This window comes from Pieris rapae, chromosome 22, assembly GCF_905147795.1.
Source record: "Pieris rapae chromosome 22, ilPieRapa1.1, whole genome shotgun sequence".
NCBI classification, from domain to species: Eukaryota; Metazoa; Arthropoda; class Insecta; order Lepidoptera; family Pieridae; genus Pieris; species Pieris rapae.
Genome location: NC_059530.1, coordinates 653,293 through 674,996, shown reverse-complemented (window position 1 = coordinate 674,996; position 21,704 = coordinate 653,293). Strand labels below are relative to the sequence as shown.

The following is a 21,704-nucleotide window of genomic DNA, read 5'->3' as shown; positions in this document are numbered from 1 at the left end:
CGGCCGTAAAACTTTAAATTTATAATTTATAGATAAAGGAATGGTAAAAAACTTCATCAAAACGTCAAAATCCTTGACATTCATAACAAAATCAAAACATTCTCAAATTCGTGGTAAAATTAAAAATATTGTCACCCAGAAAAATGAGTTCCCTCTCTCAAAAATCTCCTTGTATTTTTTGTAATATTGTAAACAAGTTGGAAGATACCGAGATTTTATATGAAGATGACTTGGTTTGTGTGTTTCGAGATATTAAACCCGCCAGCAAATTTCTATTTTGACTATTCCTAAGCGGCACATTGAAGATGCCAGAGCATTAACTCCTAACGATATTGAATTGGGTAAGCAGCACAATATTCGAAAAAAGCTTCAACCTCATGTTAAAACTGCTTTCTGAATAGTAAATCGATTCAACCATAAGACAGACCAAGTATAGCTACTGGATATTTTTATTTTAAAATCAAGAATGAATTAACTTCTTTTCTGAATTTGGTTATCGAAATGAAATTTAACCTTGCGGTTTAACAAAACATGTCATAGTATAACAGTCTATTTAAATTTTTACATACCATCTTGATGCTCATTCATGTTAGTACAAATAACCCCAAATTGCATACAACCCGTATGCAAATTGTTATTTATGCCTTTACCTTTAATTGTCTTATCATACATTTTACAGTGCAAAAAATGCTAACTGTAGCTAAACAAATGCTCACTCAAAATAACTATTCCATTGATGATGCCAGATTTGGTTACCACTGGCCCCCATTTAGAAGTGTAAAACATTTACATCTACACACAATAGCTCCAGAAAGTGAAATGGGATTCCTAGCTCGGATGATATTTAAAAAGGACTCATATTGGTTTGTGTCTGTAAGTATGAATGTACAATTCTTGAAACTTTCTACCTCAATTTTAATAATGTTATAGTTGAAAAAATCATATATATGTTTATTTTCAGCCTGACTATGTTGCTTCAAGACTCTGATAAGCTGACAGCTCAATATGTGTACCAATTTAGTATAATTTTTCTTGGTGGTGTGTATATAAGTGGATGTCCTAGTTTGCAATACAGTTGAACACATAAGTGATTAACTGGAGTATTATGTTAATTTTTTGTAACTTGCAAATACTATTTTGCATAACAATAAGTTGACTCACATAGGCCAAACACAGTATAGCAGGAAGCAATATCACATAAAAATATGTCATTAGAATGAATGTGTGGATGGTTAATGTCAATGATGAATTACTCTTAAAATGCTATTACTTATCTTATTATAAAGACTAAAGCCCATTTCATGGATTAGTAAAATAAAAATAGCACTACATATACTAATATTAGGTGGATCAAAACCTGTGATAGGTTTGCTATAAATATTGGTACTTTCTCACTAAGTAATAACAAAAGAATTTATTTCAAATACAAAGTACATTTATCACCCTATTATCAATGTATTATTGTACATTCCTTGGTCCTTTGGGTAAAAGCCTCCTTCAATTCTCCTCATATTGCTGTCCTGCCTTCCGCTGTTGCCTGGTCTATCCACCTACATACTAGGTTCAATTGTAGTATATTTTTGTTAATAAGATTACTGTGGTATTAGGTAATTTTAAATGGTGATATATAGAATATGCATTTTTAGGTACTAGGAAAAAATGATTGATTAAATATGTTTCTATTAGCTAAACAAATTTAAATGAGTTATTAAAGATTACACAACTTATTTTTTTTATATGTGAAATGTTCTGAATAACATTCTTTGGAACACCAAAGAATGTAATAAATCCTAAAACTACACATACCATAACAATGGTATGTGTAGTTTTAGGATTTATTACTTCTTGTAACATTATATATTCCCATTGTGTGGTTCCTATTATTTTAATAGTTATGTTAGCTATTGTTTAATAAAGTGTTATTGTGTTACCTACATTATTATTTACTGACATTTCTATCATTATACATATAATGCAGCTATCATTCCAACATACTTTTTTCATAATGAGATGTAATAATTTAAGTATGGCATTTCTACAGAAGTGTCACAATCAATCAATTCAATCCCATTAAAGAACTTGTGTTCATGGTTATATATATATCTTAATATATATATTTCTTGTGTGCGTGTGTATGTGACTGAACTCCTCCTAAACGACTGGACCGATTTAGACGAAATTTTTTGTGTGTGTTCAAGGGGATCTGGGAATGGTTTAGATTCACAATTTTGTCCGCTGGACAATGTTTTTTTAATTAATTTTCAATTTATTAGTTACACTATTGCTGTCTTCCGCGCGGCACCCGTGGGTGGCGCCGGGAGCCCCGTTACGCCCGTGGGCTTGCGGGGGGTATCAGTTTCGCGCCCCGCTCAAGGGCGGGGTGGTCGTTGTGGCGGGCCTGGAGCGGCCCTGGGTCTTTTAGTTGCTATGTAGCGTGTTGGCTGCAATGTTGTTGTGTGTCAGCGGGGTGGAGAATGCGTAGGGACTTCTTCAGTCATCAGAGTCCTCCGCGCGCACTAGCTCGCGCGGGAAGGATCGGCGGTGGTCGGGAGGCCTGGTGTGGAGCGGGGCGAGATTCTGGAGGTGCTGGAAGCCGGAGGCGTCCGCACGCTCGAACATGCGTCTCGCCAGCGCGCTGATAAAGTCATCCAGGCTCTCCTGTTTGAGGTCTCGTTGAATGGTGGAATTCCTTACGTAGCGCGGCGCGTCGACTATACGCCGCAGTGTGGTACTCTGCACGGCCCGCAACCGACGTCGGTGCGTCTCGGCCGCAAGCGCATACCACGCGGGCGCCGCGTACGTAAGGTGCGGTCTGAGGTATTGCTTGTAGAGCGCCAGCTTGCGCTTTATAGGCAGCGATGACTGCAGCACAGGGCGTAGTTTCACGGCAACCGCCTTTGCGCGGCCCGTGGCTGCAGCGATGTGGTGGCGCATTGTGAGGCCTCGGTCCAATGTGACGCCTAGGTAGGTTGCTTTGGGGCGCCACTGGATCTCGACCCCTTGTAGCTGGAGCGGTGGCGGGAGATGTCGCCGGCCAAAGACTATAGCCTGGGTCTTGGCGGCATTTGCGGTCAGGCGCCGCTCAGCCAACCAGGCGGGAAGGGCATCCAGCGACCTCTGCAGCTTGACGCCTGCGTAGCGCGCGTTGAATGCCGTTGCGATGTAGGCGGTGTCGTCCGCAAACAATGACACCGCACACCCCGCTGCGACTGGAACATCATCGGTATAAATAGAGTAGAGGCTCGGTGACAAGCAGCTGCCCTGGGGGACACCCGCGGTGATCGGCCGGCAGCTCGACTTCACCCCCTCGACGGAGACGTGGAACCGCCGGTCGAGAAGGAAGGAGCGGATGATTGCCACCACGCGCCGCGGGATGTCGGAAGCTAGGAGCCTCTGCACAAGTCCCGCGTGCCAGACCCGGTCAAAGGCTTTCTCCATGTCGAGAAATACTGCAGCCGCCGCCTCTTTCTTATTAAGAGCGGCGGTGATGTCGTGCAGCACTCTCGACAGCTGGAGGGTGGTGGAATGTTCACTTCGGAATCCAAACTGTTCGGGCCTCGGAGTAAAGTGTCGCCTGATTGTCGGCAGCAACATGGCCTCGAACAGCTTGGATTGCGTGGCGAGTAATGAGATAGGGCGATAACTCGCCGGGTCGAAGACGCTTTTGCCCTTCTTGGGCAACATGATAACTTTTGCCTCCTTCCAGGCTTCGGGGAAGTGTGCGGTCCGGAGGATCGCATTGAAGAGACGCATAAGCGTCACCACCGCACGGTGGGGCAGGTGACGCAGTGCTGCGTTTGTGATACCGTCTGGGCCGGGGGCCTTCCTGAGCTTGAGCCGCGCTGCTTGTTTCTTGACGGCGCTCGGCGAGAAGAACAGCACCTCTTCGTCTGCCGGTGGAGGGGCGCCCAGCTGCTCGGCGACGGCGGTCTCGACCTCTAGCGCCCGGGCTGGGTCCTCCGCAGGGTTAGGGGAGAACTGGTGTTGAAGGTGGTCCGCGAACAGCTCGGCGCGGCCCTCGGCGTCGTAGCGCAGTGTGCCGTCCGGGTGTCGCAAGGGGCGGATGGGGTCGGCTGTGCCACTGAGGCGCCTGCAAAGGCGGTGCAGCCGTACCCAATCCGTGCTGGCCTCATCAAGGCCGCGGTCCCACGACTCGGAGGCGTGGTTGTTAAGTGCAGCCTTGACCCGATCGGCGAAGGCGTGCAGTTCTGCACGCATGCGCGGACAGCGGGTCTGTTGCCAGCGTCGACGTAGGGCGCGTTTGCGGCGGATGAGCGCCAGCAAACGGGGCGGCAACTGTTTGTACGTGGCTGGTAGAGGACGCTCGGTGGTAGCTGCGTCCAATGCACTCTGTAACAGTGTGGTAAAGGATGCAGCAAGTTCGTTAATAGCCGCTGGGGTGACGGGTGGGCGCGGCTGGGGTGCGTCATTTAGGGCTCGCTCGAAGACCCTCCAGTCAATGCACTTCCGGCGAAGCGGTGTATGAAGCATCATGTTCGGTGAGGAGTTCACCAGAGTGACAACCACGGGAAGGTGATCGGACCGGAACTCGTCGACGATCACATCCTGCGTCATCTGGCACAACAGTCCCTGGTGGACCACGATGTCAATGGTGTCCTCTCTGTGGCTGGCTTGATCGGGGTAGTGTGTCGGCACGTCTGGGCCGGACACTGAAAAGTCCAGCGTCTCGGCGTCGTGCAGCAGGCGCCTACCCCTCGGGTTTGAAGTTCTCGAGTTCCACGCCGGGTGCTTCGCGTTCCAATCCCCAGCTATGACGCAGGGATGGGCGGCAGCAAGGAGCTCTTGGAGATCTGTTGTGGTGTACCGATTGTTGGGTGGCGCGTAGACCGCGAAGAATCCAGTGGGGCGATCTGCGAGTTGTAGCTCCACGCCGAGGGCATCGCATTCGGTTACCGCCACATCTGGCAGCAATCTGTGTGGTATCCGGCGTCTCACCATGACCGCCAGGCCACGGTAGGCGTAACCACGGGCGTCGACACGGTGCTGGCGGTAGACTTCGTAACCCGGCATGCGGAGTCTAGCTGTGGCGGCTAGGTGCGTCTCGCTGACTAGGGCGATGTCGATGTCCTGTGAGCTAAGTACATGTTTTAGATATGTGACCTTACCCGCGAGGCCACGCGCATTCCAGTGTAGGAGCCGGAGGCCCCCCATCATCGTCGACTGCGACCTCGGGTTGGGCCCTTGAAGGCCGATGCCGCTCTCCTGAAGAGCGCGGCTGGGTTGTCCCCGGCTTGTACAGCCTGGAGGATATTGGCGATCGCCGACAGCGCCTCCTCCATTTGTGGCCGGCGCGCGCGGGACCTGGTGCGCGAGCGCGAAGATGGTGCTGTGCGAGGTGGTGCAGTGGCAGCGCGTTCATGGGCTGGTGTGGGTGTATTGGCTGCGGTGGCAGCGCGGTTGGCGACGTCGGTGGTGACTGCATGGAGCGCGGCAGCGCGGCTTGCCTCCTGAGCGGCAAGCGAGGGTGGAGCACGACCTCGTCTGCGGCCACCACGTCTTGTGCGGTGCCGCACGGTGATGAAGTCGTCCGCTTCGCCTGTAGGGGCGACGCCAGACGTCGAGGGAGCGGCCGCTGATGTCGCACCCGTGGTCTGCTGAGAAGTTTCTTTTTGTGGTTGCTCGTGGCGTTGGCGCAAGGAGCGAGAGGGCGCAGTTCGGGCAAATGTGCCCGCGCGCCGGTTTTGTTCCTCCTCCTTGCGGACCGGGCAAGACGAATGACAGGCGGGGTGTGGGCCCCCGCAGTTGGCGCAAGTCGCCGGCACGTCCCTCGGTCTCGTGCAGTCCGCCGCGGGATGCTCCCCTGCGCATCGAACGCACGCCATTCGTCGATGACAATTAACCGAAGAGTGCCTAAACGATTGGCAACGATGACACTGTGCAGGGCCCTGCTTCCCGCGCCAGGCTTCAATCGTTACTCCTGTCATGTACAGCAGCTCGGTTATGCTGTAAATGGCAGGGGTGATGTCAGGTGTTCGCCGCAGGACGGCGAGAAAAATGCACCCTGGTCGACCTTTTCTGGCACGAATTGGGCGTATGTACTCAGGCTCGTATCCAAGGGCTCGTAGCGCCTGGGCCAGTTCCTCGGGGTCGGTGGTGACTGGTATTCCCCGGATCGCCACCTTGAGGTCCTGCTCCGCTGGAAGAGAGTATGAGAACCAAGAGACCCGGCGGTCCTCCTTCTCCAGGTCTGTGAGGTAGCGCTGGACCACCCGGTACTCGTCAGCTGTTTCGGGAGATATACGGTAGCCCTTACCGTATGCCCTGGTGTTGGCGGAACGTCCAAGCAGTTGGCTGATCCTCCCCAAATGATGTACATAATTGGGGAGGAACTCGATCACAATGGGCGGATATGATGGCTTCTTCGGGGCCACAGGGGCCCTGGGGGGCTGTGCGTGGACCGTAGGTGCGGTCACCATCGCTGCGTATGAGGAGGGCGCCACCAGCGCAGGGGCGGCGTCGTCGTCAGCAGGAGCAACGGGAGCAGCAGGTCCAGGTGAGGCACCGGTGGCACCAGGGGGTGCGTTGGCGTTCCCCGCCCTGCCAGCCAAAGGGGCGGCGGGTGGCGGAACAGTTATAGGTGGCGGCTGGACTGGAGGTCCCAGGTCAAGGCGGCGACCTGGCGCCAGCCGAGGGTCCCCAGTGGAACCTGGAGTAGCTGCTGTGGGTGCCACCGCACATGGGCGCTTTGCCACAGACTCACCTTCCGAGCCGGGGTCAACGGCTGAAAACGGGCGGCGTACAGGGGTGGCAGGGGTGCGCGCTGGGAAGCGACACTCGTCGCGGATCAGCGCCAACTCCCGCTGCTCGGCTTCGGTGAGCGGCGACTCTAATATGCCGCTGTTGCGTAGCGCTTCTTCACGCGATTTTGCGTACCGGGCCATAGCGCGCAGCATCCCGCGCGACGCGAACGAGCATGCGGCTGACTGAGCCAAAAAGATCAAGTCTGACTCGAATGCCGTCCGCGGCGAAGACGCGGCACTAGTACCCGGGTCGCGATCGAGCATTCGCAACAGCTCGTCAATACCAGAACACTCACTATTTGTTACGGACGCGCGGCGTTGGCACACGGCCCGCGTCTCGGTGACATGCGGCGATGTCTCGGAATGTACAAATGACGTCACAGTAGACACAATTTGTTGCGGGGCCCGCGGGGCGGGCGGGTCGGATTGTATGACGCTATCGGTGGCGCGAGGCGATGACTCAACGCTCAGGAATGCGGTCTCGGCCGGCGTAACGTCGGTGGCACGCCGCGATATCGCCGCTCCGTTTGATGACGTCACGGCCGACGTAGTGACGGAAACTTGCGGGGTGCGGTGAGGGAGGGCTATGCGTACCGTTTTCTTAATCCTAGCCGCTGGAGTTAGGTCACGTTTTTGATGCGACGGATGACGGTCCCTGGGGACTTCTAGGGATCGGCTGCGGCTCGTCTGCTGCGAAGCTGGCTCCGCAAAGCTGTACAAGCTTGACGCAGCTTGCTGCTTCGCTGCGGGCGAGCTGTGCGCTGTGTCGCGCACTTGGAATGATGGTCCGGTTGTGGCGGCGGCTGCCTCAGCATCCGCAGGTGGCCTCGCTCGACTGGCATAGGAGCGTGGGCGCTGCGGGCGGGGCGGCTGCTTATCATCGCCGATCTGCGGAGTGCGCTTCATGTTATAAAAATAAAAATAACTTAACTGAAGCCAGGAGGCTGTCACGCACGACCCGAAACTACCGGTACATTGCGCGCTCCACCGCTTTTCCCGAATCCCAAAGGGTTACAGGATAGGCGGCGAGCGGGCGTCACCAAATAGTAGCTTCAGCTGGTTTGTGACTGCACCTCAGGGCAACTATTACGTGCTTTTCAACAAAAACCGGGATAGTTAATAAAAATAAAATCGGGTCCGAATGCGCGCAATCGACACGTGCGTTGCGTTAGACAGCCGGACGGCGACAATTTATTAGTTGTTGTTGATTTTGGAATGTTTTACATTGGATCCGACAGACGGCGCTACCATCGCAGTGTCAAATTTTAAATAATATTCGAATTTTAATTTTGGTCTGTCCCGAAATTTAAAAAAAGTTTTGTTATCATTGTGTTATATCGTGTGTGACCATGTGCTGGATCGTTAGATATTGTCATAACATTTGTATAATAATTTTCATCAAAATGGCTTATTAAAAATTGAAATTTTGAAATTAAAGACGTGTAGACAGGACAACGTCTGTCGGATCCGCTAGTATATTTATAATAATAAATAAAACATTGCAGAATGTGGTACATTCTGATGCACTTATTCAATATATAAATAAATAGATTATAAAATATTTAACCTAGTCAACTGTCATAATAATAACAGTTAAGAAATTTACAATTGTTTTTAATGCATTGTGGTGATTATGTGAAATGTTGGCAAAACAGTTGTGCCAGTGGGAGTTAAAGCCAGTTTCAAGTGTGCGCGCGACTGGTGGCGTAGCTAATATTGCTAGTTATGGAAAATTGCTTTCCGATTATAAACTTAAAGGAGGACAAGTGGACTACGATCAAATAATAACAAGCAATTACTAAATTAATCGAATTCTATATCCAAGAGCCGTCGGGTACGAAATATTGGCCTTGGATTTTTTCCATGTGTTGACACACATTAATCTAGTCGTCCGTAGTTATGGTACTAAACGCTGCTTCTGTTATTGAAGATATTTCAGTTGTACTTTAGAACAATCTCTCGGCCAGCACTTTTCATGACTTTTGGCATGATGACTACAAAATTTGATCAATAGACAAATAGGAATAAAAACACAAAGCACTCAAAATGCTTACTTCACCTGTCACAACAACAACATGAGGGCCGGGATTGCGAATGAGTCGAGAATTGAGATTAGTTCAAATGTTGGCCGCGCGCAGACGTAACTAGCGCGCACTCTATCAAGTTTTTAATAATTATGGCTATATAAATTTTACACTGTCCAGTGTCCAAATACTGAGTTTGTAAAGAATTGGTGTACATGTTACATGAGGCCTAATGCCCATAATAGCCCTAATACATTTATTCCAAGTAAGAAAATCTTCATTTAACTTTTATACATATATATATATATGCAGGTAGGGGGCCGGCTTTTACGAATTCGCTGTTTTCTTGACCTAGGGCCCTAAGACGTATTGGTTCGAACTTCGAAAATACTTTAGTGGGCAGCTGTTTCCATAGTGCGCAAAAATTCCCTTAAAAACGCTCAGTTGTGGAACGGCGGACATCGAGGTGATAAGGTGGTATTAGGTATTATGAAGACTCGCAAACAAGTGGAATGTCGAGATGACGAGTATTGATGGAGAATGGAAACATTTTGCTTTTTATCACGTCTACGAGGCTTGGTAGCGCGAACTCAATTTCACAATTCAAATTGAATCGTGTCTCTTGACTATTGACATTTGAGTACTTCCAAGTTCATTTCATAACTTAACTCCCATATGACAATAGTCAATAGTGCTTTCTGAAATACCCGAAACTGGATTTTTGAAGATTGAACATCGAACTTAGTTTTAAAATATAATTACAAGAGGTTTTACCAAATATTATTGGTTTAACAAACATCCATACCGAGATCCTAAAATGTCAAAACTAGCTGAAATAAGGTTTCTTTACGAGACTAAAGTAAACAAAATAGATCCACATCCAATTTTCGATTCTCGAGATTTGTCTAAAGTAACAAGTGATATTTATTTATACCGGGTCTTAGAACACTGCCAGAATAATGTTCAACAAGCCGCCGATATGCTGTACAACATAATGGAATGGAGAAAAACCAATAATGTTAATGATATATGTGAAGCTAATGTTGACTTAGATATTCTGAAAGATGGCTTATACTTCACTCGTGGACGGGATATAGACAGCTGTTTACTTTTTATTATGAATTCCAAAGCTTATATTAAAAATCAAAAGGACCTTGAAGCAGTGAAAAAAGTTTTTATATATTGGCTTGAACGCCTTGAAAGAAAAGAGGGTGGGAAGAAAGTGACATTATTCTTTGATATGGATGGATGTGGCATAAATAATATGAATTTAAACTTATTTAGCTACATGATTAATGTTCTTAAATGTTACTATCCAAATTTTATTAACTATGTAATAATTTTCCAAATGCCGTGGGTATTATCTGCAGGCTTTGGAATTGTTAAAAAAATGTTGCCAGCACCTGCTATTGAGAGATTAAGAGTAATAAACAAGGATAATTTAAAAGATTTGATTGCTCCTGAACAAGCTTTAGTAAGCTGGGGTGGAAAGGATAACTATAAATTTGAATTTGTGCCTGAACATCGAAAAATTGGTCCAGTTATAGTTGACAATGATGATAATTATTCTCTTGGGGAAATGTTAAGATTAAAACCGCCAAAAGTATTGCTATTTGAAACTATAAATCACAAAATTTCATCTCAGTTAATTATAACAAATATGGAGGAGGGTATTACTGCATTTAAAATACGTACTACAGCCCCAGAAAGATACACAGTCCGTCCAAACCAAGGCATTTTACCTAAACATATTTCTAAGAGTATAGATATTGTAGTTCTACCAGGGTTTCACTTAGGTTCGGTAGAAAAAGATAGATTTTTAATATTATCAGTTAATGTGCCAAAATTGGATATGCCACAAACAGAATTGAGACAAATATGGAAAAGTGCTGGAAATAGCATTGATGAATACAGGCTTACTTGTGCTGTTAAAGAACAAAATGTGAATGTTAAAAATGTTGAAACAAATTCATTTAATGAAATTAATAGAAGCATGGAGAATAAGTATAAGACAATTCAAAACAATCTTAACTCATTTAATAAATATCAAATTGTTATTATGATTATAATGTCAGTTTCAATATTTATTAATATTATTATTTGGATGAATATTGGCAGAAAATGTACTAGACTGTAGGAAAGTTATTCATCAAAGAAATATGTTTTAAAAATGTAAATTATTATTATACCAAATCACCAAGTGATGTATTCTGTGATAGGCAATTATGAATTGGTTTTAAATTTGATTATCTGTAATATTATAAGAAAAATATAATATTTTGAATCAAATTCTGAGGTGAAATAATATCATAAAAAACTATGTTTCCTACCACTGAGACAATGTGATAGTATACTTATTTAATAAGAAATTGGGCATTTATTAGGTAACTTGTCTATAGGTAATGGCTAAGCTATTTTTGTGTAAAAACAGCTGGTACAGGGTAGTTTTATAAATATATTTTTATATTTTACTTGTTTTTTCTTAATGATGTATAATCTCACTATTTCACTGTAATTGAGGTTTATTATTCTAAATTATTTTTTATTATTTTTGGTTTCAAACATCAAATATTATGTTACAAAGAGGACAATCAGATACTCAAATGTTAGGCCAAGGCTACACGGGCGGTTCTCCCGCCGCGGAAAACCGCTTCTGAACCGCACTGGACACAATTTAATATGAAGTTGTATGCTGCATACTGCTACGCTTCTGCGAAATAGGACAGGAAGTGGTTGCTCATTGGCCTGATTTATTCAACCCACACATTGCGATTTACTTTATTTTTTAATAATTCTATTAATATGAGAGATGCAAGCGCAGTTATCATTGGCTGATCCATGTTGAAATGAACAAAAGGCAGCGATAAACCGCGTCCCGTGTAATTTGATGGTCTGCGACAGCTTAGTCGAGCGGTTTCCCGCGGCGGGAGAACCGCCCGTGTAGACTGCCGTTATAGAAAGGATATACACCATGCTTGATGCAACTTCCTTACAGTCAAGTAGCCCACAATATCACAACACACAACTCCTAGGGGGCTTTTTGTATCAAAGTACTCGCTTGGTCCGCCAATCATTCGGGAATATTCAATGTAAATAGCCATTATGTACCTAGTAAAATTAACAATGCAACGACTACGCCTTGAAAATGTCCACTGAGATTGGATTGTCGGGCTCACAATTTTATTATAAGCCCGACAATCCATTAACAACGATGAGCACAATCGTGAGGCAGGTGTATGATTGGATATTTGTTTCTAGACAAACGTGTACTGCAGTGGATATGGATTTTAGTCAATTGCGTATGAATATTGTTATGTAAAGATACACTACATCTAATGCGCAACGTCGCAAGTCAATTTAAACAAGATAAATATTAGGGCGAGGGTCGTAGGTTTGAAGGCACACTATGCTGATAACAAATGCCTTTGAACCGATGCAATTGTGTTAATAGAGTTTTATAGCAGGGAGACAAGCCTTTTTCTTTTATAAAACGTGGTTTAAACGGGCACGGGCTGTAGACTCACTTGATGGTAAGTGATACCGCGTATGGTCACTTACAATGCCAAAAGGGAAAAATCTCTGAAGTGCTTTGCCGGTCTCTCAAGAATTGATACGCTCTTTTCTTGAAGTACCCTAAGACGAATTGAAACTCAGCTGCAGATATTAATTCGAACACTCTCCATGGAAAATGCGCTACTTAGTATATGCAGAGACCTCACATGTCGCCAAGGTATTAAGCCGCTCGGGAAGTGACTTGTTGAATCCGACAAACGAAAGGAACTGGAACTGGGGAGCTCCAACACAGAGGTGAGAACAGTACTCTAAGTTGGAACCTGCTCCTTGATGCCGCGATCAGCGAGAAAGATGGAAATTTGATTGCATAATTTCTCGGGAAGCCTCGAGGGGAGTATTCTGTGCAACACCAGATCGAAGGCTTTTGCTATGTCCAAACTTTCCGTGTTTACAATTAATAAGTAGGCACTAGCCAGTCAGTTTATTAGATGTTAATAACAAACGCTACGGCTGATTATCTTTCTGGCCGCCAGTTAAACGGCTAGGCTATTAATTGAACGGCTAATTAAGCTAGTTTGATGCGACATTGCGATCAATTGGCCACTATAATAAATTAATGCAATATGGTTTTAGCATGCAACACTAATGATTTTCGCAAAATATTGTGCCAATGGACTTTGTATCCGGCTAATAAATAAATTAAAAAAATAGCAAAATATTACTGACAATTTCTATATTCATAATTTAAAACCTAAAATAATAGTAACTATAATTGTTATTTTGTCAACATTCAACAATGTCAGCTGATCGTAATGTCATTCTGGTGTCAAAACATTTATCATTTTTGATATTTCGTATCGCACACCTAGATTGCTCCGTATCTACTTTTTGTAATTTTATTGATTTTAATTTAACATATCCTGTGAGTTAACTACGTTAGGGATTGGGTAATAAGAGTTTTAAGCTATAACTATGCCTGTTGCCGAAGTGCGGAGTTTATTTCAAACAAGATTAACTGAAAATCCGGATCACGGATTTCATCCATTAGACTTTGACCGCACAAAAGATGAAAAATATATACGTAGAGTCCTCAAACATTGTTCTGAAGATCCTAAACAAGCTGCCGACATGCTTTGGGATATATTAACTTGGCGTAAAACTGTTGGAGCCAGTGATATAAATGAGTCTAATATCAAAATGGATTATGTAGAAGAAGGTATAGTTCTATAATATTTTTTATTAAATGTAGTGTTTGCAATGGTTTACTTTGCTTATTAATAATGTCTTACATATTATATATAGGTCAAATTTTAGTTTTTTCAACTTTATTTAACAGTCACATATTCCTGAGTTTGACAATCTTTGTGTATATTTGGCCACTGTTTAAAGAAAACTACATAACTTACACTTACATGTCAATTAAATAAAATTTTAAAGAGTTTGTGTACAAAATGTTAAAAAAATTGATATTTTTTAATTCATAGTTAAAATTACAACAAAAAAAATCAATTGCATTTATATGGTATATTATAGAATAAAAATTAGAATTTATAAATAAATAACATTATCTTAATCCTTAAACAAATAATTGTGGGTTACAAGGGAAGAAAAATGTTAAGTAACTAAAATTCTATTTGTTTTTTTGTAGGTATAATATTTCCACATAGTAGAGATGTTGATGGGTGTCTCTTACTGATAATTAAATCCAAAAAACATGTTAAGGGTACAAAGGATTTTGAAGAAATAAAAAAAATAATTATATACTGGTTTGATCGTATGGAAAGAGAGGAACATGGAAATAAAATATCATTATTCTTTGATATGGATGGGTGTGGTCTTAGCAATATGGACATGGAACTTATACAATATTTAATATCACTTTTCAAGCATTACTATCCCAATTTCTTAAACTACATAATTATTTTTCAAATGCCATGGGTTTTATCAGCTGCATTTAAGATTGTCAAATCGCTTCTGCCGGCACAAGCAATCGAAAAATTAAAAAATGTTAACAAGGACTCATTAAAAAATTTTGTCCTTCCTGACCAGGCTTTAACTTGCTGGGGCGGAACAGACAATTATGTCTATGAATTTACACCAGAAAATCGTGTTACCCCAGAACATACACCTAAAAAGGTCACATTTGCACAGCAAAATGATATAAAACCGTCAGGTGATATGCTTAAGATACAGCCGAGTAATTTGATTGTATTTAAACAGGAAAATGATGATATAAATGGGCAATTTACAATCACAAACAATGATCCCTCTGTTATATCTTTTAAGATTCGCACAACATCTCCTGAAAAATTCAGAGTACGACCAAGTTCAGGTGTTTTAGCTGTTGGAGCATCCCAAACAGTCATGATTGTGGTTCAATCAGGGTTCCAATTGAAAAACGTGTCCAAAGATATGTTTCTTGTTATGTGTATGCAAGTACCGAAAACTGATCTATCACAGAAAGAGTTGAGTGAAATTTGGCAGAATAATTCTGGAAACAAAGTAGATGAATACCGTCTGAAATGTCAATTCCCTGTTAAAGAGGTTAAGAATGGGAATGTTATAGATAAAGCTGACAAATATGATTCAGTTACAAATGCTTTAAATAATCTGCAAATAAACTATGAGATTTTACACAAACAAGTTGAGAGAATGAAGATGTTTCAGTTTTTGACATTGTTATTATCCATTGTTGCTGTTGTATTGGGATACCTGGTGTATATGAATACTTATGAAGATAGGTACTGTGAACAAATTTAAATATTGCTAAGAATATATTTCAGTTGATAAATTGGTCTAAATAGTTTGCCCAGAAACATCACAAATTTAATATATTACTGATGTGGGGTAGTACATAATTATTATATTTTATTAATATTAACAATTTTGTATGAAAATACAGACAGGTGTCAGTACTAAAACATTTTTACCTGTAGATAAACACAACACTATTGATTATTCTCTGCGGTTAAGTTTTGGCTATTGTGTATATAATAATAGTTCTTTGCAAGATCAATAGAAAGGAATTGAATAAAAAAATATTTAAGTAAATAGAATATAGATTTATAAGGCAATAAATAAATAAGCTTGATTTTTCGAAAGACTCAAAAACTACCTGTAATTTTGTAATTATTCAATCATTTTTGTTAAGATATAAATATAATATTTAGGAATTGTCATATATATACTTTTTTAAATTTGTGTAGTTCTAAACAATCACTTCAACGCTGTAAAACTCTTTTAATCGCCAGTTTAAGATAAGATACTTAACATAATCTATTGGTAAATCATGAAAATTAATTTTTGTGTGAGTTCGAATTCGAATTAAGATTAAACCGTAAAACTTAAACCAATACTTGTAACTAACCTAAAATGGAGGTTAAAATTCAGTGTCGAGACTCGAAGCAAAGTATGACTTGTAATTTGTATATCAACTCCAACACAATTTTGCCATCATTTTTCTGAATCATCTAAGTTCAATTACGTCAACGATTTGATATAATATGTTCTTTCGTCTTAGGTTTATAGTTTATGCTGAGCGTGTATCTGTCAAATGAGATTAATTAAGAATAATCCTAAGAGCGTCTAACGTGCGTATTTTTTTAAGCTATGTAGTGAAGTGTCACTTTAATCGGGTTTACTGTATAAATTAATTTTGTTTATGGCAATACGTTTTTTAATGTGATAAAAAAATGCTATGTAAAAAAGTCATCGCAGCCCATGTGCACCCATTTGGGTGCGTTGCTGACCCAGGGACGACCCCAATGTTCGATTCCACAGCATGAGAATACTGTGAAAAATTTGTTTATTAGAAGAATTTAGTATTTTTTAGATATTCTCTAAGCATTTTGAATGTTTTAGGTTGTAGAATGTATGAGTTGTTCATAATTGTAATTTATTATTTTTAGCGTTCTCACTTTACTGAGGGGGAAACAAATTTTGATGCATTTAAGTATGAACGGATAGTGGAAATTAATGTAGGCAAATTAAAAAAAATTACTTAATTACGCGAATGTTACATTTTAAATAAAATTTAACGATTTGTAGCGAGTTTAATTATCAATTATGCAATTATTGCTTCATGTGGCACAGCGTTGCGTGTAGTTTAATCAAGGTAACGTTTTGAAATCAATTAAGTACTTGTAATAACGCGTTCTAATACTGTATTTTTCTTTACAAAATCACAGGCACCAAAGAGGCCTAGAGTACAAATCTATTTTAGTTTTGTTATAACTGTAGTAAATAATAAATATATCTTATTTATTAATAAATGTACTTTAATTTCTATTTTTTTAATGTTGGTAGTATAAGTTTATACGGTATTTGTTACCATGGCAACGTAACACCATACACCCAGGGAGTACTGTTTCCGCCAGATGCATTGTTTTTATATTAAAATCACATCGGAACCATAGTAATTTACGCTTGTGGTAAAAGACACGAACTGCTGACAACTAACCAACATCAAATGGGTCGTTCTAGTATTACGTAAGCAGATTTACTGCAATCCCCCCCCCCCCCCCCTCTTATCAGCAAAAAGCAAAGCTGTCAAAATAATAGTACATATAATATTTTTTATAAGAATCATCGAAAATGCATATCGTTTTCAAGCATAGACAACGTGTGAGTACTATGTAAAAAAGTAAATAATTCACGTCGACGTAATGACCAAATACGAATCACAAGAAGCTTAAATTTAATTGTGTTGTCTTTATTAAGTTTCTATAATAAAATAATATGCTTGTAAACTTAACTTTGTTTTAATGGAATCATAATGTACGTTATAATCTTAGAGTATTAAGCCAGAATTTTTTATAATTTGCCTTTTTATTAGTTCGGTCTCTTCCACGCCTATGGCTTCCAAAATTCTTTTATTTTCTTTATCTATTAAAGATTTTTTGGTTAACTCATCAAGTATTTCTTTTAAACTAGCAACTTTCTTTTTTAAATATCGTGTTTTCGACTGAAGTCTTTTAATTTGTTTGTTTTTTTGAACTAATATTCTTCTTAATTTACGTTTTCGTGGTGTTTCTTGGTCCAATTTATAACAAGAAACATTAGTACTTGTAGTAGGTGAAACATGATTTGTTGATAACTCAGAGCGAAAAGTTGATGAGTGGGGTGGTGAACTAGCCGAGGTTTCAGTCTCAAATCTCATTTTTTTCGCTGGTTGGCAATCGGTTGGTTTTTCGAAGTCAGCCTACAAAATAACATATAAAATAACATTACTACAGTCCGTGAGGCGTAAGTTGAGCTTTGTATCTATGTGACTGCACACGGATAGTGTAGAATTGCAGTCGACTAGTAGTCTATCTATTTGCTTCGTATGTTGACAGAATAAATTTCTGAAAACCGTTATATTTTAAGGTATACATTGAAGTAAAGAATAGGTATACATTGGTGTTGGAAAAGCAATTAATCGTTTTTTAGTTACTCCAGTGGATGTTCAAAACTATATGGAAAACATAATACGTTATTACAGATCCCTACATGTTTGCATCGAAACTAGATATAACTTACATTTGGTAATTTAAAAGTAGGTGTTGCTGATTCCTTTAATTTTCTTTTGTTGTTAGCCAGCAACAAGAAACATGACGTATCAAAATGATCGGAGCAAACTTTACTTGTACGTTTGGGTAGCCATGTTCTGTGATTTTCACAAGCTTTTATCCATTGTTGTCGACGGATAGGGTCTTTTGGAAATCTATAATAAAAATAAAACTGTTTTATTTCAAACTAAAAAAATGTATCCATAATTACAGTATATTTTTCATTCGTTCAATAATTTATCGATAAAAAAATAGTATGTGTCCCCTCTCTAAAATGACGTAAACCGGCGTTGGTGTGGCTAACTACCAACTTAGAAAAATAACCATTATTAGGATAAATTCATGTGATAAATTTTTATAATTTTTCACGTCCTTTCTTCATTAATTAAAGACATTAGTATAATAAGAAAATTTGAAGTGTCGGGTAAACCTTTAAAGTACTTGTGAGCGAATCCACGAACAGGACAACTAATAATCAATAGTAAAGCATATTTACTTAAGTCATTGAACAATATGATCGCTATGTAAGTACCATCTGTTAGTAAAAAAATTATGCAAATAAAAAAATTAAGCCACAAAAAACGTCATAGTGCGGAACTTTGCAATAAACTGGCAACATTGACTCGGCATTACTCGGCAATGAATATTTATTTGATTTTCACGTATTCTTATAATATACGATAATATTACTTAAGAAAATACTTACAGATGAAATGTCACGTTGTCTTTTTGTACACTCGATGTGTCAGACCTTTTTTTACAGCCGAATACACTGCATCCAGTCATTTTTGTCGGAGCTCTTTACACTAACAAGCGTCGTACCGGAATGGCGCGGAAGGGTCGAGAAACAGTTTTATATAACGGGTATGTCCAGCGGGTTCGTACTTTGACAGAGGGGGACGCGCGTAAAGGCGACTCCTTTCTGGCTTAATACTCTAAGGTTATAATTGATCAATATTTTCGCACGCTAAATTAGCCTTAAGAAGCTTGGTTTACCAACTCAGCAGTGCGAAACTTCACTAACTATAAATTTATAATATGGCCCCACATAGAGTATTGTTTTACCTCCCCAGTTCCAGCTCCTCAAATTGTCGACGATTTCATTCCTAAGTGGAAGGAGCTGGTACGATAGACAGTCATTGTCTAGCAGCTGAATCCTAGCCGATGTAGAGCGTTCAGAGGTATACGGCTACGGATTGGACAGATGATTGCTCAGTTTGCTCACAATATACGGAGATAAAGGTGGCTGATAATGAGAGTATTTAAAAAATATTTAATCATCCATCACTGTGTACTCAAAAAACGTGTTAAAGCATTTTTCAGTTATTTAAAAGATGAATCCGGAAATGTTTATATACCTACTTTCGTTTGACTGTCAAAATAAAAGAAGATTACCGATCAAAGCACATATTAATCAAGGCAGTTCTGTCTTTACAATTTCACAATAGCAGCAGGCTCGTCAAAAGAACATTTTTGCTTATGTTTGGACAGAAGATAAATTTCATTTACCATCGTTTAAATTTCTTCATCGTTTTCTGCTTCTTCTATATTAAAAGAGAATACTTAAGTCCTATTTCAGTACGAGAAGAATGTCCAGTAAAATATTGGAAGCAAGCCGTTAAATGTATTATAAAACTTTTTAACTTTTTACTTTTACTTAATTTTTGAAACTATACCCCTAAATTAGATATGTTTTTTTATTATATCAAAGAGAGGGTTATATAAGAGAAACATTTTATATTTTAAAGTACATATTAAGTTATAACTTTACATATAAAGTAAAAGGAAAACTACACGCGATAAGAAATAGAGAATGAGAGAAACATCACATATAAATTTAGTTCTTTATTATTTTTTCAAATACCACAGATGAAACAACACTTCCAACTTTCCCACCAAATTTAAATTGGGGCGTCGGTATGACACATTTCAATTTCAATTTCTCACTAAATTGATTTATTAATTCCGATTCAGTCCAATTGCATGATGTTATTACAAACAAACCTGAAAAAATAAAGTATCAAACATACCGGTTTAATAAAACGTATGTTTAATATTATTTCACATTTGTGTTGCTTTAAAGAAAAAAAACAAAAAAAAGTGATAGTTTTTTCATGAGATATGCAAAATAAAAATAAATAACATTGTAGCAGCTAGATTCTAGTTATTCAAGAACCTTACCATTATCATTTAACATGTCAACAACTTGTTGTATATATTTTGGTCTATATTCTTTTACATTTGGATTCAAACATATTGCATCATAAGTTCCTTTATCATGTACTACTCCAAATTTACCAAGTGATGCTGCATCATCATTGATTATGTCAAAAACCTAAAGTAAACAACGTTATTATTATCATTAAAAGATATTACATAAGAACTTTGTTTTCTACTATATAACCTTAATATTAGAGAAAAAATTATGTGAGAATATAAAAAAAATTTGAATATCATGAAGGACATTTATATACCAGGAATGGAGTGGCATATTTCAACATACATTCCTTGTTTAAGTATGGATAAGGTGCAGATTTGAGACTTCAGGTTAACTCTGATGCCTACATCTAAAACCTAATACATTGTTGATTTCATCATAGCATATGTATAGCAGAGCAGCATTGGCCAGTGTCATAAACATGTGACTGTTATAGCTGAAGTCATAGCTTCAATCCCTGACTGTGCACAAATGGACTTTGATTCTATGTGCACATATAACATTAACAGTGAAGGAAGAAAAGTTCACAGGATGTGTTGATTATTCTTTATTTATATCTATAGCAGCAACTCCGATATATTAGTAAGAGAGAAAAAAGTAGAGCCAAATAACACAAAGGAAAATTACCTTAAATTTCAGCATTGCATATTCTTTATTAACTTTCTCTGCCAGAGCTATAGCTTCCTCACAGTAATCTACACCTAGCAAGTTTGAAAAGCCCTCATCAGCTAATGCTGATAATGTAAACCCATTTCCACAACCTGTAATTTGAATAGATTAATAATAATAAAAGTTTTATAATACTTTTCAATTACAACATAATTAGTATATAATACTATGGTTTTAATTAAAAATATAAACTTAAGACCCAAGTGTTCATACACATCTTTTACGGATTAGTACCAATTTAGTGTCATTTATGATTGACAGAAAACATGAATACAGGGAAAATGAATAAAGTAGACAAGAACAGCCAAAGAATATTTACCTAAATCAATAATAGGTGAGTCCTTTTCCAAACCACAGCCACATATCCACTTAATGATCCGCAAAGCACTGTCTTCTCCAAACCAGACATCACCAATGTCTCCACTCTGTTCATAGTTATCTAGCTCCTTTACATATGTGTCTTGCCAGTAGGTTTGTGAACCCAGTTCAGAGGAATTTAGTTCATCTTCCATCTGCTATCTGTAAGAAGGTTATTAAATTAATAGAATATGTCATTTATTGTTTTTTTTTTGGTTTATATACAATATTTAGTTATATATAAAATTGGTATATTTTTAGCGGCTTGCAAAATATAAAATTAAGGCATTTAATTCGCCTCAGAGGTTACTGGAATTGGTGTGATATACTTAAAAATAACATTACGTTTTTTCAGGGAACCTTATATGTTTTATTACTTATGAGATAAGGCACAGAAGTCGATTTATTTTATACTCAGGTTACAATTATTCTTAATATTACTATACATTAATATTGATTTAAGTAATTTTGGAACAGTACAATCCCGGCATAAACAAACTTCAAATCTAAATTGATTATTGGACCACAACTGACAACTAAACAGCAGCTGAGTGCCGAGTGATGACAATAACGGTTTGACATTTACACCGGATTAATATATACTACATACAGT

General features: G+C 39.9%; 4 protein-coding genes and 1 non-coding gene across 5 annotated transcripts; 3 read left to right on the top strand and 2 right to left on the bottom strand.

The window, feature by feature from the left end:
- Window positions 1-105: 105 nt before the first annotated feature.
- On the top strand, window positions 106-1,779 carry LOC111002063 (adenosine 5'-monophosphoramidase HINT3). The gene is given in 4 exon segments (XM_022272161.2): window positions 106-270; window positions 273-341; window positions 680-873; window positions 962-1,779. Coding segments are annotated over 4 exon segments (417 nt in total). The 5' UTR covers window positions 106-143; the 3' UTR covers window positions 989-1,779.
- Window positions 1,780-9,134: 7,355 nt separating this feature from the next.
- LOC111002060 (motile sperm domain-containing protein 2) lies at window positions 9,135-11,265 on the top strand. The gene has a single exon (XM_022272159.2). It carries the CDS (start codon window positions 9,603-9,605, stop codon window positions 10,920-10,922), a length of 1,320 nt encoding a protein of 439 aa, XP_022127851.2. The 5' UTR covers window positions 9,135-9,602; the 3' UTR covers window positions 10,923-11,265.
- A 1,863-nt stretch (window positions 11,266-13,128) lies between these two features.
- On the top strand, window positions 13,129-17,051 carry LOC111002059 (motile sperm domain-containing protein 2). The gene is made up of 2 exons (XM_022272157.2): window positions 13,129-13,514; window positions 13,947-17,051. Exons 1-2 carry the CDS (start codon window positions 13,271-13,273, stop codon window positions 15,056-15,058), a joined length of 1,356 nt encoding a protein of 451 aa, XP_022127849.2. The 5' UTR covers window positions 13,129-13,270; the 3' UTR covers window positions 15,059-17,051.
- Window positions 17,052-17,144: 93 nt separating this feature from the next.
- Window positions 17,145-19,459, bottom strand: LOC111002056. The gene is made up of 3 exons (XR_006750947.1): window positions 18,554-19,459; window positions 17,819-18,002; window positions 17,145-17,498 (listed from the first exon to the last, which is right to left on the bottom strand). It is a non-coding gene; the product is annotated as an uncharacterized LOC111002056 (transcript).
- Window positions 19,460-19,679: 220 nt separating this feature from the next.
- LOC111002062 (EEF1A lysine methyltransferase 2) lies at window positions 19,680-21,627 on the bottom strand. The gene is made up of 5 exons (XM_022272160.2): window positions 21,437-21,627; window positions 21,054-21,253; window positions 20,693-20,826; window positions 20,029-20,182; window positions 19,680-19,851 (listed from the first exon to the last, which is right to left on the bottom strand). Exons 2-5 carry the CDS (start codon window positions 21,244-21,246, stop codon window positions 19,685-19,687), a joined length of 648 nt encoding a protein of 215 aa, XP_022127852.2. The 5' UTR covers window positions 21,247-21,253; window positions 21,437-21,627; the 3' UTR covers window positions 19,680-19,684.
- Window positions 21,628-21,704: the final 77 nt, after the last annotated feature.

Excerpts from the sequence above, each read along its gene's own strand:
- LOC111002059 (XM_022272157.2), top strand. The coding sequence starts at position 13,271 with ATGCCTGTTGCCGAAGTGCGGAGTTTATTTCAAACAAGATTAACTGAA. Across the intron at positions 13,515-13,946 it reads AATGGATTATGTAGAAGAAG|GTATAATATTTCCACATAGT; the intron begins GTATAGTTCTAT and ends GTTTTTTTGTAG.
- LOC111002060 (XM_022272159.2), top strand. The coding sequence starts at position 9,603 with ATGTCAAAACTAGCTGAAATAAGGTTTCTTTACGAGACTAAAGTAAAC.
- LOC111002062 (XM_022272160.2), bottom strand. The coding sequence starts at position 21,246 with ATGGAAGATGAACTAAATTCCTCTGAACTGGGTTCACAAACCTACTGG. Across the intron at positions 20,183-20,692 it reads ATGCAATGCTGAAATTTAAG|GTTTTTGACATAATCAATGA; the intron begins GTAATTTTCCTT and ends TGTTTACTTTAG. Across the intron at positions 19,852-20,028 it reads TGACATGTTAAATGATAATG|GTTTGTTTGTAATAACATCA; the intron begins GTAAGGTTCTTG and ends TTATTTTTTCAG.